Here is a 13,179-nt window from a genome sequence, read left to right as displayed (position 1 = left end):
CCGTCTACAAGGTCACGGCGCGGGTGAGTCAGTGCCCGGCCGGGCCCGGGCCCCGGCCCCGGCCTCGGCCTCGTCCCCGGCCTCGGCCTCCTCCGTGCCGGCTGCCCGGGGCGCCGCGGGCCGCCGCCCTGCCCCTCGCCTCCTCAGGTCCCCGGGCCCGGCCTACCTCTTATTTGGACTTGAAAGCCGGCGCTGTGTGCGGAATAGAGCCTGTGGCTGGGCTGCCGATGGGGATCCTGGCGTGCCCTGCGCGGATCAGGCCGGTCGCGACGTGGAGACCCCTCTCAGGGACACGGGTGGGCGGGAGGGAAGGCTCGCAGACGGCGGCCTCTCCCGAGCTGAGCCTCGGTCACCTCCTGCAAACTTGTGGCTTCACAGAACGTCGTTAATTGCCTCAAACGCGCTTTGCGATTAACTGCCAAATTCTTCCCTGTTCCTTGCAGGGTGTACGAGAATAGCTTAAAAACAAGCAACTCTTTCTTTCTTTCTTTTTCTTTCTCTTCTACCCCAAATCTCTCGGATAGGTTGCAGTCGAATTGCTCTGTCTTCCCGCCTGCCCCACAGTGCAGTCAGCTCTGGAGGGAAAAACGAGGGAGCGGAGTATGTAGGTACAGCGCGCCCATGCTGGAAGCACAGAGCTGTTTGAGTTGAAGAATATTTAGACAGCCCCTTTCCGAAGGGATGCGTGTGCCTAGGGTTCAACCCCATTTAGGCAGAAGAGGGTCTGGGTGAATCAGAGAGGCCTAGAAGGAGAAGAAGGAAAGCTGAAGCAGATAACTGGGTATCCGGAGTGCTGGCTTGGTGCTAGTTTTGCTGAAAGCTCCTTCTGTTCCCCTAGGGAAATGTCTTGCTTTCTTTTCTCCTCTGCTTTCCTACTTAAGCCAAAAAGGGAGGGGAGTAAGTAAATATGTGGAGATAGGTGCAAGAGGAGTGGGAGTTCAGGTCGCAGGTGTGGTGGGATATATTGAGAGCATCAGAAAGTGTCACAGAGGGGCAGAGTTTAATTAAATGACCTCTGATCTTGTAGTTACTGCAGCTGTAGACATTCTGCCCATGAGAGCAACATATGTTTATATGCACTCTTCCCTTAATTCAAAGATTACAGCATGCTGTATATGTATATATATTGTAGTCTTTAGGTTGTTTGACTATGATCACTTTGTGTGACTTGTAAAATTAAAAATTTTTTTTATTATTCTTTTTTGTCAGATATATGTATACAGGTCCACTGAACACAAATATGGGATGTGTTTAAAACATTGTTTTTAGTCCAATACAATGTAATATTTGTTAAGAGGAAAAAAAAAAAAGAGTTGGTTTTTCCTATGATGATTTAATCTAAAAGGCCTTTCCTGAGATAGAGGCAAGGAAGAAAACAGTGCCATCACATCTCTCTGCAGTAGCTCATGATGGGCTAAGTCTGTGTGTGTGTTTTAAAAAGTTGTGTCAGTGCAATAGGGAGTAATAGGAATGAGCCAAGACTTCTGCTTATTTTACTCTGGTGACTTTGTTCTTATTGGATAAATCCAGTTAAAATGCTCTGTGATGCTCTGGTTTATGCAGAATTGTTCAAAAGCAAGTTGTGGCTAACTAGTGAGGAATGTCAGTCTTTCTCCATGTCCTATAAGTTGTAGATGCTCTGGTGCTTTTCCAAGTGAGGCAGTGCAGAATCAGGCAGTGTGCTGACTGCATGTGATTTAGTGCAGAGCAAGGAGCTGGTAAGTCTGTGACCTGTCCAAATTAAACAGAGTTGACCAGAGATCACTATTTCTTCAGTGTGTTTTGATCTCTAAAATCCTCAAAGTGAAAAAATATTTCTCTTTTATGCAACAAAGGATGCTTTGGATTCACAAATGTAGAAGTATAAATAATTTTGTTTCAGTAGGGCTCTATCTGGTAATCTGTTATGTAATACTTGAAGTGAGGATTTGGAGAATTAGATGCTGGACAAAATGATTTAAAAATAATTCAATGTTACATATCTGTTACCCTCTCTTTTTCTCTCCTCCTATTCTTCCCTCCTGTTCCTGCAGTGATCTGGCTCCATGGTTGATATCACAGCACTACAGCTGTATTTGCTGATCTGATGCTCAGCAATTTTGGGGGACTGCCAGGAAAAAAGTGAGGTGGATCTTCCCGTTGTGTTGAATACCCTTCTGGCCGAGATCTAGGGTACTCAGTATGTACTAGTGGAGGTTTTTGGTTCCTTTCGGTGGTGTATGAGTGAATCCTTTGTGAAATGAAGTTAAAGGAACTTTCTGTTCCAACATAATCATAGATTAATAATCACGGATGACAAAGCACTTGTTTAGTGTGTCCTAAACATCTGACTCAGAGGCACAACTACCCATGCAGTCTGTTCTGAGTGCTAAGGTAGTCTATCCTTGTGGCAGCTTTTTCTTAAAGGTGGTTTTTTTTTTTGTATAACAGAGAATATATATTTTATTTCCTTGTAAACTGTGAAATAATTGTAAGTGCGGACAAGATTAAATGAATATTGGCTTTTTTTATATCCATTTCCAAAGGTTAAAGAACAGAAAGACATATCAGCAAGCTGTGATACGAGGAGCGTTCTTTAATGATATCTGAAAATATAGGCCACTAATAAAAGTTCAGATAATTTAGAAGATTACAATTATTAATGATAATTAAAATTCAAATGAGTTATATTGGATATCTGCAGGTCAGACAAGGAACAGGATAATTTGAGGTACTTTGATGGTGAGGATCCTTGTAGGATCTCTGTTTTCGGAGCCTAACACAGTAATTATGCATTGCTTAGCTCATTGGTGGGTATCCTAATGATATTTAAAAAAAATAGATTGAAGTTGCTTGCATTACAGATTTGCAGAAGGAGCTGACTGCACTGATCCTTGTAAGTGGATTAAAAAGTGTACTGAAAATTTTGGGGACTGGATCATCTTTGCCAAGTCTCTAGGTTGATTGTAGGTTGGATTGAAGGGGCAGACCTCTTCTGAGGTTGACCTTCAGAAAAGGATATGAAGAACAAAGTAGGACAACACATAAATTACTACGTACTGACTTAAAGTTGGCATGGCTGGTAGATATAGAAGGCGATGTAACATTAGAACAAGTGTGAAACAGGGCCTCTGGGTTTTATTCCAGATTCTTACTAACTGGCTGGGTAATTACTCATCTCTCTGGGTCTCCTTCTGCCCATCTGGTAACTTACCTAGCTGCCAAAACAGTTGCAAGGCTTTAACTAAAGGTGAACTGCAAAGCAAAGCAGTTGGTGTGTGCCCTTTGGTGTTCTTCTCTGATGTGTAGCCATGCCTATGATAGCTTCTTCCCCCAGCTCTACAGGCTCCTTACATCAAGTACGCCAGCTATTAGAAAAGAAGGTTAGAAATATTTCACCAATTGTACATATGAACTGCCTGGTAACGAATGAAGGAGCAACAGCTGCCAAGGTTAAAATTTGGTAAAGTTGCCAAATGTTAGATTACTCAAGAGTGAGGAAAAGTTGAGGAAGGTTTTGTCAATGTAGACTACGCTGGAAGAAGAGGACTTTGATGTGCAAGGTGAGAGAAAGACTTGTGAAGGAAAATGTTTTAGGTCTTTTGGGAGATTGCTGGAGGAGGTGACACTTCTCTTTTCTGTTTTGTCTCCTCCAAAATGTGTGAAAGATTACAGTGGCTGGGCTGTGTAGTAAGCTGATGTTACGAAATCTGGGAGGCTTTGGCAAGGATTCTTCAAAAATGAAAGGGAGGAAGAGAGCTAGTTTGTGGGGAGCATGAAGGGTATGTTATTGTCACTTGGCAAGAGGAAAGTGAACATTCAGTGACTTCCATCTTAGAGCAACAGCTGTGTGGTGCTTGTGATACAACGGGATGGTGTTTTAGTTTCTGGGGTGCAAGTAGTGTGGACTTCTTGCACTTGCCTATATGCATCACCTATTCAGAGCATTAATTATTCTGGGGTGTGTCAGTGTGTGGATAGTCTCAGTTTGGATTGAGAATGCCCTACTTTGCTTTAGCTAACAATAGGCTAATTATTTTGTTAAACAGCTTTGGCTGAGTTATAATGAAGGATATACTGACTTGCACAAGATAATTGCAGTTATGAATTAAAGATGTCTTTATTTGATTTGTTTGTTTATGTGGATATGCTCTTACTGCTGTTTATAAGCCCCAATACAGAACTTGGATTACGAAGGCTTTTGTGATCAATATTTATTTAAAGAAAAAAAAACCCTGACAAAATACAGGCAGCTTTATGGTGTGTAGCCAAGCCTCGTTTTCACTGCAGTTTTCCTCTGGACGAAGTCATTTATAATTAATTAGGCAAAGAGTGTTTAAGGAAAACAAATACCCAAGGATAGAGTCAGACGTGTGTGCGCATTGATGGCTGTAAGTAAAGTAGAAATACTGTCTTAGTAAATGCAAAGCCTCACATTCACAGTGAAGTTGTGTGCAGCTTATATTAAGCCAAGTAGCCTTAATTAGCTCCGCTTATTGGGAGTAATGTGGCCCTAATATGAATTAATGGGAAGAGACTGGAAAGATGATGGGGGAAGTGCTCTGTGTAGCTTTGTTTTGTGAGATGCCTTCTGTACCAATTTGCTGAAAATGTACGTCTTTATTTCTAATCACAGCGACTGACTCTGCTGCTAAAATACCTCACCATGTTGTATTCGGATATTAGACTTCTCTGAAACTAAATGAAAACATTTCTGAGTGTAGAGGAACATGCAACTATTTGCCTTTTTCCAGATTTTTCTCTTCAGCAACAAATCATTGATGTTACTCTTTAACTTCCAAACTGAAAATCCAAGCGCTTACATGGTTTTTTGTTTTGCTTTTCAGATTGTTTCAAGAAAAAATCCAGAGGATGTCCAGGAGGTAACAGCTTAAACTTGTGCAAATGTCTTTGTGTATCATACTATGCCTTTTGAAGCATCTTTGATGTAATTTAGCAATTTCTGTCTGTTTTGTCATTGCAATAGAGCAAACAGTTTTTTTGTATGTTTCCATTTGTCTTTAGCTTTCATAGTTGAAAACAGTAGCTAGTGTAACATGTTGCAATTCTGCCCTCAGTGATGAATTGTGACTTGAAACAAAGTCTTAGGGAGTAAAGTGTCTTTTGATGACGAAACTGCTTTGATAACTTTGCAAGCTCTTTTCTCAGGGCTGGAATTGGCAAATTGATGGTTACTTAACTCCTACTGGAAAAATTAGAGATCAGTCCACAATCCAAGTCTTAGGTCTCAGCTGTAGGTACTCTTTTCCTCTTTAACCAATACTTCACTGAAAAGCCTACATCATTACTGTCTATTAGTGAAGAGAGAAAATGAAGGAGCGTAGGAGCAGTTGAGAGAGATTAGGCCGTAAGTCATATATTATGTCTCTCTCTCTGAGGCTCCTTAAGTATTTTCCAGTGATACACTTTGATAAAACTTTAAAATTGCTTATTCTGCCTCTTCCAAAAAGGCTTTGAATAAGGTTCTGCTGTATTCTTGTGCCTCTTTAATACCTCAAAAGACTGCCATGATCCATTCTATTGAGACAAAAAAAATACATCATTTCTGTATGGGTTATGGTGTGGTTTTTTTTTTTTTTTTTTTTAGATTGAAAAACTTATTTTTCCCTCTTGATTTCTTCTGGACTGATGACTTGACATTGATACTATTTTACTATGTACGTGCAAAATCTTCCTTCAAAAGCACAACCTTATGGCTTTTCAGACATTATGTAACATATGCATATGTTCAATTTCTGGTGCAGTCTCTTACTACAGTTGAGGAGAACCTGGATAGTTGATGAAAGAAGAGCCCATAAATGAATTCATTGCATCTCTGTGTGGTCAAACATGAGTTACTGATTAGTGGCTTGGCAGAGGTGAGAATTGGCTAATACACCTAATGTCCCTTTGTTGCATCCTTCTTTGAAATCTTGAGACTCAGACAAACATGAGCATTCATGCTTTTTGCATTTTTTTAAATCTCTATAAGATTAAAATATCCTGTCAGAATCAGAGATGATCATGGATCTAGTTTTAGAACTGCATTACTGTAGTTTGTAGCTTGATGTTCACCTTTTCCAGGGAGATTCCTGAATTGAACCTATTCATGAGCACATTCTACCATTACCTTAATCTTCATTTGTGGGAAAAACACTTTATAGCAGCTGTTGATGAGCCATTCATCAGAAAAATATATTGTAAGTGTCTTTCAGCTAGAGTATTGCATGAATGTATGTTAAGTAGTTTTGAAACAATAGCAAAACTGTGTCTTTTAGTCATATGCTTTGGTTGTTGCTTTGATCTGTGGCTGTAGGTTAGCCATGCAGGATTCCACAAACTCTAGTCTGCAAGAAGACATAAATGTGCTATGAACTTGTTGATGATTGCCCTTTTCCACCCTTCATTCTATCAAATTAATTATTTTGCATGTGATAACATGTTAGGTGTGGTATGATTCTTTTATAAGCAAGCATCTGAAAGTACCTAGTTATTAAAAGGAATATCCTAGATGGTAGTTGCCATGAGGGTGAATTGTAGTCAGAAAACCACGTATATTGAGAGCTGTTCTGTTATGCTGGCTTCCTGTGATAGCAAAAGAATACCTCAGTTTTCCAGAATGCTCAATTAGAAATTCGATAGACAAAATTTTGTGCACACAACCACCCTGTTGCTTTACGATCCGTCTCATGCAATCCCCTTCCTGCGCCCGTGTAGGACCACTTAGCTGTGCCTGCCTACTCAGTGAGAAGTCTCTTTTAATGTCACTGCTGTGATGTTAATACATACATTACATATGTACAACTGTACATAAGGCTGTGTACTGTGACCTCAACTCGCCAGTTTTGTCACCTCTTTTAACTGCCCTTTGGGATACAAGCCTTTAATACAACATTTCTCCCACAGCAGCCAATTACAATTCAGGATAACCTCAACTGTTGTTGCTGGGAGAGGAAGGAAGATCACCTTGTAAGGGCTTTCTTCTCAAAAGGATGAAAGATGTTAACATGAAGTTGTATGTGGAGGAGTTAATAGATACATAAAGGCTGGCAGACTTAACTTTAATTTCCTTGCTTCTGGGGATGGATGGTGGCAACATGGAGTGTGAGACAATTGTATCTAGGGTAGTCTTGTGGGTTTTTTCCTCTTATTCAGGGAGGAGAAAGGGTTATTCATTGTGGAACAGATGAGTTGCGTGAATTAATAGAGATCTACTGGCTCTAGCCGTGACAAGCACCTTATTGCATTACAAGTCTAACATATGTTTTATGATATACTTGCTGTGCTTCGTTGGGCCTCAAAGTACAACATGTCCTTCCTCCAAATCTGATTTCTAACGAGCATGTTAGAGTGGGAACTTTGCTAACTTTGCTGAGCCACATGCATGCAAAGGCATGATTTCCATGAGCTTGTGAGAAATGTTTTAGGATGACCTTGACTGCTTTTGCTATGCAGGCTACTTATGGATATTTATTTTTTTTCTCTTGGCTATCAGGAGATCACTTGCAGCAGTAAAAAATGGTAGTTTTTTAGTGGAATAGTTTTTTAGTCTCATGCTCTTATTTTCTGGCAGCTTTTCACAAAGTCTCTAAGTACTGACAATACAGTAGCTTAATGTTTCAAGACTTCACTGTCTTAAAAATTTTTATGTTCTATATGCACACTGCTCAAGAAATAATTTTAAAAAACACAAACCCCTTCCAAAACTCTAACAAAACAACAAAAAAATCCTTCTACAATTAAACCTTTTACTTGGCTCTAAATCTGGTTTGCTTGAAAAAAGTAATTTTTCAGTTATGATCACTCATGAGAAGGCAACCTATTAAATCAGTCAGAAATATTTGGAATCTTTTAAATTGTGGTTAGTTGTATTAAGTTAATTGAGATGGTTGACTGATGGAACATTGGAATCAGCTCTTGACTTCATTGCAGTCTCTTCTCTCTTCGCTCCCCCATCCTGTTCTACTGTAATCATTTTACGTTACTGTTGAGGCTTATTATGATGGCTTAGTGAGTCTGATCAAAAACGAGCCCAAGATATAAAATGTCTATGTTCGTTTTTTCATCCTGATAGCAAACCTGTTAGCAGTTGCTCAGTTCTTTCCCTAGCCTGATTTTCCTATTGGGTTCTCCTCCTTTCTTGAATGGAAAGAATAAAAAGAATGAGGTGGAAGAAGGATAAGGTAGGTACCTGGCTGGGAGATGACTACTTCCTTCCGGAAAGAATGGATCAGGAAAAGCTGGTGTAATGAACCAATGCTCTCTTTGCATTCCTGAAGTTGGAGATTTTGTCTAGATTGCAAAGGAACATACTCAATTTTTGATCAGCATTAGTAGTAATAAAGCATTTAAAATGTGAGCTTGCATTTACACCTGATCAGCATTTTATATAAATCATGGGCTGGTTTGTAGTCCTGGGAGCTTAATGTGCTGTCCTTAAGAATCCCTTATTCGTATTGATTTCTCTTCCTTCATTTTCTCTTTTGCTGTTGTGTCTCTTCCCCATACCTGCAGCTGTGCCAAGCACAGCATGCTGTTGAGCGTTGGATAGTGCAACACTACTACGGCATTTTTTCTTCTCTTAGTGGCTCCCCATGTAGCTCTGGATCTAGTGTGACTGAAACAGTTCTGCCTTTGCCCTCTCTGTTTCCTTGTTTCAGCTTTTACTTAATATTTTTTTCTATGCACTGTAGTCTTGTTAGCCAAAATAGGGTTTGGGGGCAGAAAATGACCATTTTTTAATGGGTGTTACAGTTGTTCGTTTTTGTTAAATGTACTTGCTGAAGGTAGTTGTCCGATTTGCTTAAAAAAATGCATTTGTGGTGTGATGCAATGTGAACAATGAACGCACTAATACTTCTCTCCCCTTTCTCTGCTTCAGATAGTCGTTTGGAAGAGATACAGTGACTTTAAGAAACTGCACAAAGATCTCTGGCAAATTCATAAAAACCTATGCAGACATACAGAACTCTTTCCACCTTTTGCCAAAGCGATAGTATTTGGTAAGCATAATTTCTTCCTCACTTGCTGAAATTCTTTGGTAACTCAGTATCTATAAATATATCATTGTGCAGCTGCATCGGACTCTTCTGTGTGCTTTTTACTACTCAACTTTTTGGTTTGTTGTGTCTTACTTGTAGGTATCATAGCTTGATACTTCTATTTATTTTTTTGAACAGGGGTAGTTATGTCCTTGCTTCCATGTTAGAGATATTAGCTCAAATATTTATTGATGTATTGTATCTTTACAACATACATTCCCTGTTTTCAGGAGCATAAAATCTGTATTAGCTTTGTAAACAGCAATTGAACAGTGAACAAAGATTTTCATGTATGAACTGTCTGATTTTTAGTGAGGAGTTATAGTAAAATATCAAGTGGTTGGTGCAGAAAAGAATTTTTTGTTTTAGGAATTTGATTGTAATGATCAATTCTATCTAGCTAGGCTTTTGAGATCAGTTTGACATATAGCAGTTAACTATTTCACCAAAACAACCCGTAAGAGGATTGTGACTCTACATGAGAAATACATGGCAAAAAGTCATTAGCTCTTAAAAGCCAAAGATCTTAACTTAATCCTGATGTATATGTCATCATGAAGGAGCTATAGGTGGACTTTCAGTGAAGTGGTATGACTCCATATAGAACTCTACCTACCACACTTTTTTTAGTAGTGTGTTGTGTTTATAAAATAAATGGTGGGCTCTTTTTTTTTTTTTTAGCACATGTTCTTTGTGTTCAGCACAAACTGTTGCTGTTTTTTGGTATGCATATATATCACACAATATCCAGTGGGTTTTTAAGCATTTTTCAATGTGTCTAGCACGTTTGGTGTCTTTTTTGCATGCATCTACCACATGCTTTGTGACTGTTTCTTAGATGTTTCTAAGGTGGTGTTAACTGTCCGGAATGGGTTTGGTGCTTCATGGTGTGCATCTACCATGTGCTTTGGAGCCTTTTTTCCAAGCATTTTAACTTTTTTTAGGTGTCCAGCAAGTGTTTGGCATTTCTTTGCATGCATCTACCATGCGCTCTTGGTTTGGTTTTGGGTGAGCTTTTTGGTTTCTGAAGTGCTTTTGTGGTTACTCAGGCATTTCTGTGGCATTTGTAAGTTGTACTGTATTATTCTTTTTAAAGCATCTGGCCTGTGTTTATGCTTTTTTCTGGTGTGCACCTACTGTGGTGTTTGGTGTGTTTTGGCATGCATCTCCCACGTGCTCTTCTTTTTTTAAATTATTTTATTTTTTTTCCTGGGCAAGGTTTCTGATGTGGATTTTGAGCATTTTTTTGTTGTGCTTTTTGGTTCTTAAGGCATGGCTGTGGTAGTCTTTGTGTCCAGGATTTCTTCGGTGTTTTTTTCGTGTGCGTTTACCACATGATTTTCTGCGGGTTTATAAGTGTCCAGCATGTTTGGCCTTTTTTTGGCATGCATCTACCACTTACTTTTTGAGGGTTTCTAAGGCATTTCTAAGGTTTTGCTGACAGTCCAAAATGTGTTTGGTGCTTTTTGGTGTGCATCTACCATATGCTCTTTTTTGGTGTGGATGTTGGCAGGCTTTTCAGTCTCTAACACGTTTTTGGGGTTACTAAGGCATTTCCATAGTGTTTACAAGTACAGTTTTTCTTTTTTTAAGCATCCAGCCTGTGGCTGGTGTTTTGTGGTTTGGTTTTTTTTGTATGTACCTTGTGTGGTTTTGAGCATCCAGCATGTTTGGTGTTTTCCGGCAAACATCTACTATGTGCTCTTTTCTTTGGCAAGGTTGCTCGTGTGAATTCTGTGCTGCTTTTGGCATGCTTTTTGGTTCCTAAGGCATTGCTGTGGCGTGGTTTGTTGTTTGGGTTGGTTTTTTTTGTGTCCAGCATTTCTTAGGTATAGCTTTTTTCCTGCATATACCGTATCATTTTCAGTGGGCTTTTAAGCATTTTTTTTAGTGTGTCCAGCATGTTTGGTGTTTGTTTGGCATGCATCTACCGTGTGCTTTGTGAGTGCTTCTGAGGCATTTCTAAGGCATTGCTAACTGTGCAGAATGGGTTTGGTGCTGCTTTTTACTGTGTGTTTTTTTTTTTTTAAGTGTCCAACATGTGTTAGACATTTCCTTGCATGCATCTACCGTGTGCAATTATTGGGCATTTTAATGGTTTTTTAAGCATCCAACATGTTTGGTGGTTTTTTGGCATGAGTCTACCACCTGCTCTTTTTGATGTGTTTTTTGGCAGGCTTCTAAGGCGTTTTTGGTGGACTTTTTGGTTTGAGGTGTTTTTGGGGTTACTAAGGCATTTCCATGGAGTTTACAAGTTGTTCTTGTGTTTGTGTTTTTTGTGGGTTTTTTTTGTGGTTTTTTTTTTGTTGTTTTTTTTTTTTTTTTTTTTTTTTAGCATCCAGCCTGTGTTATGTTTTTTTATATGGACTTTGCATGGTGTTTAGCGTCTAGCAGGTTTGGTGTTTTCTGGCATGCATCTACTATGTGCTCTCTTTTTTGGCAAGGTTTCTCGTGTGGATTTGGGGCATTTTACATGTGGTTTTAGTTCCTAGGGTGTGGCTACGATGTTATTTCTGTCCAGGATTTCTTTGGTGGTATTTTTTTGTGTACATGTACTGCATGATTTTCAAGGGTTTTCAAGGGTTTCAAGGGTTATTCAGCATTTTTTTCTGTCCAGTATATTTGGTGTTTTTTTAGCATGCATCTAGCACATGCAATTATTGGGCATTTTAACGGGTTTTTAAGCTTCTGAGGTGTTTGGCATTTTTTTTTGGCATGAGTCTACCATGTGGTCTTTTTTTTGGTGTGGTTTTTGGGAAGGCTTTTCAGTGTCTAAGGTGTTTTGGGGTTATTAAGGCCTTTCTGTGGTGTTTACAAGTTGTTTTAGTGTGCTGGTTGTTGTTGTTGTTGGTGTGTGTTGTTTTTTATTTTTTTTTTTTGGGTTGTTAATGTTTCAGCCTGTGTTTTTCATTTTTGTATGCACCTTGCGTGGTGTTTAGTGTCCAGCCCGTTTGGCATTTTTTTGAATGCATCTACCATGTGCTCTTTTTTTGGCAAGGATTCTGGTGTGGATTTCGCATGTTTTCTTGGTGTGGGTTTTTGTTCAAGTGTTGCCACACCGTGTTTTACATTGCTGCCATGGTGTTTTGAGCATCCAGCATGTTTGGCGTTTTTTGGCATGCATCTCCCATGCGCTCTTTTTTTTGCCAAGGTTTTTGCACCTTTTTTTTTTTTAATTTTTTTGTTTGTTTGTTTCTGAGGCATCGCTGCGGTGTTGTTTTTCATTGCCATGTTGTTTCTAACGTTTTGGTGGATTTTTAAATATAAAACACACAGCATTTTTTTTGCTGTGCATCCATGACATGCTTTTAAGTGTTTTTAGCATCCAGCATGGGTTTTGCTTTTTTTTTTTTCCATCCTGCTACTACATGCTTTTTTGTGTTTTTTTTTTTTTTCCCCACATTGTTTTAGCATTTTTAATGTTCAGCATGTTTGGTGGTTTTTGGTATGTATGTAGAGCATGCTTATGTGTGTATTTGCATGTTTTCCATGCACTGTGCCTGTTTTTCATGTTTATTGTCATACATGTTCTTGCATGTTTTTTCCATGTGTTGTGCATGTTTTAGCATTCAGCCACTGTTTGGTGTGTTTTGGCATGCATCTAGCTCCAATTTTTGCAGGTTTTGTGTGTAGCATTTTTAGCAGTTTTAGCCCTGTTGGGCATGCATATAGAGTGTATTTTCCCCCCATTTTTTCTCTTTGTCTTGTGTTAGCATGTTTTAGCATCCAGCCTATGTTTTGCATTCTTTGGCATGCGTCTATTGCATGCTTTTGCATGTTATTCTCCTGTGCCACAATTTTAGTGAGTTTTAGTGTGTGGTATGCTTTTGGTGGTTTTTGGCATGTATCTACCACGTTTCACATGGAAAAATGTGCAAAAACATTTTTAGCATTTTTGCATGCTCTTAGCATAAGCTTTTGTGCAATTTTGTGTGCCCTAGCATTTTTTCATGGTTTTTCTGCATTTTTAGTTTTTTGTTGTTGTTGTTGTGTGGTGATTTTTCTTTTTTTTTTTGTCGTTGTAGTGTTTGGGTTTTTTTTTTTATATTCTACTTTTTTGGGTGTATTATGGTTTTTGGCACATGTTTTTTGGTGTTTACTATTACTTTGGGATAGTCAAGCCTGTCATTTTGGAAAGTGCCAAAACTGAGGTTGCTTA

At 39.1% G+C, this 13,179-nt stretch overlaps 1 protein-coding gene across 5 annotated transcripts in view; it reads left to right on the top strand.

Annotated features, from left to right (window-relative positions):
• Positions 1-6: 6 nt before the first annotated feature.
• Positions 7-13,179, top strand: part of RPS6KC1 (ribosomal protein S6 kinase, 52kDa, polypeptide 1) — a 94,321-nt gene continuing 81,148 nt past the window's right edge. For 4 of the 5 annotated variants that reach the window (XR_774924.1, XR_774923.1, XM_010576396.1 and 1 more), the window contains exons 1-2: positions 6,096-6,179; positions 8,861-8,981. Coding sequence is in view for 2 of the 5 variants with exons in the window: in XM_010576396.1 (XP_010574698.1) it covers positions 6,153-6,179; positions 8,861-8,981 (148 nt within the window). In the remaining 3 variants the exon portion in view is untranslated. Of the gene's footprint in view, positions 24-4,826; positions 4,863-6,095; positions 6,180-8,860; positions 8,982-13,179 lie in introns of those variants that run through there. The other variant, XM_010576398.1, reaches the window with a different exon arrangement.

This window comes from Haliaeetus leucocephalus, unplaced genomic scaffold (assembly GCF_000737465.1).
Source record: "Haliaeetus leucocephalus isolate CR32 unplaced genomic scaffold, Haliaeetus_leucocephalus-4.0 Scaffold526, whole genome shotgun sequence".
NCBI classification, from domain to species: Eukaryota; Metazoa; Chordata; class Aves; order Accipitriformes; family Accipitridae; genus Haliaeetus; species Haliaeetus leucocephalus.
This window is presented reverse-complemented; position numbering and strand designations above follow the sequence as displayed.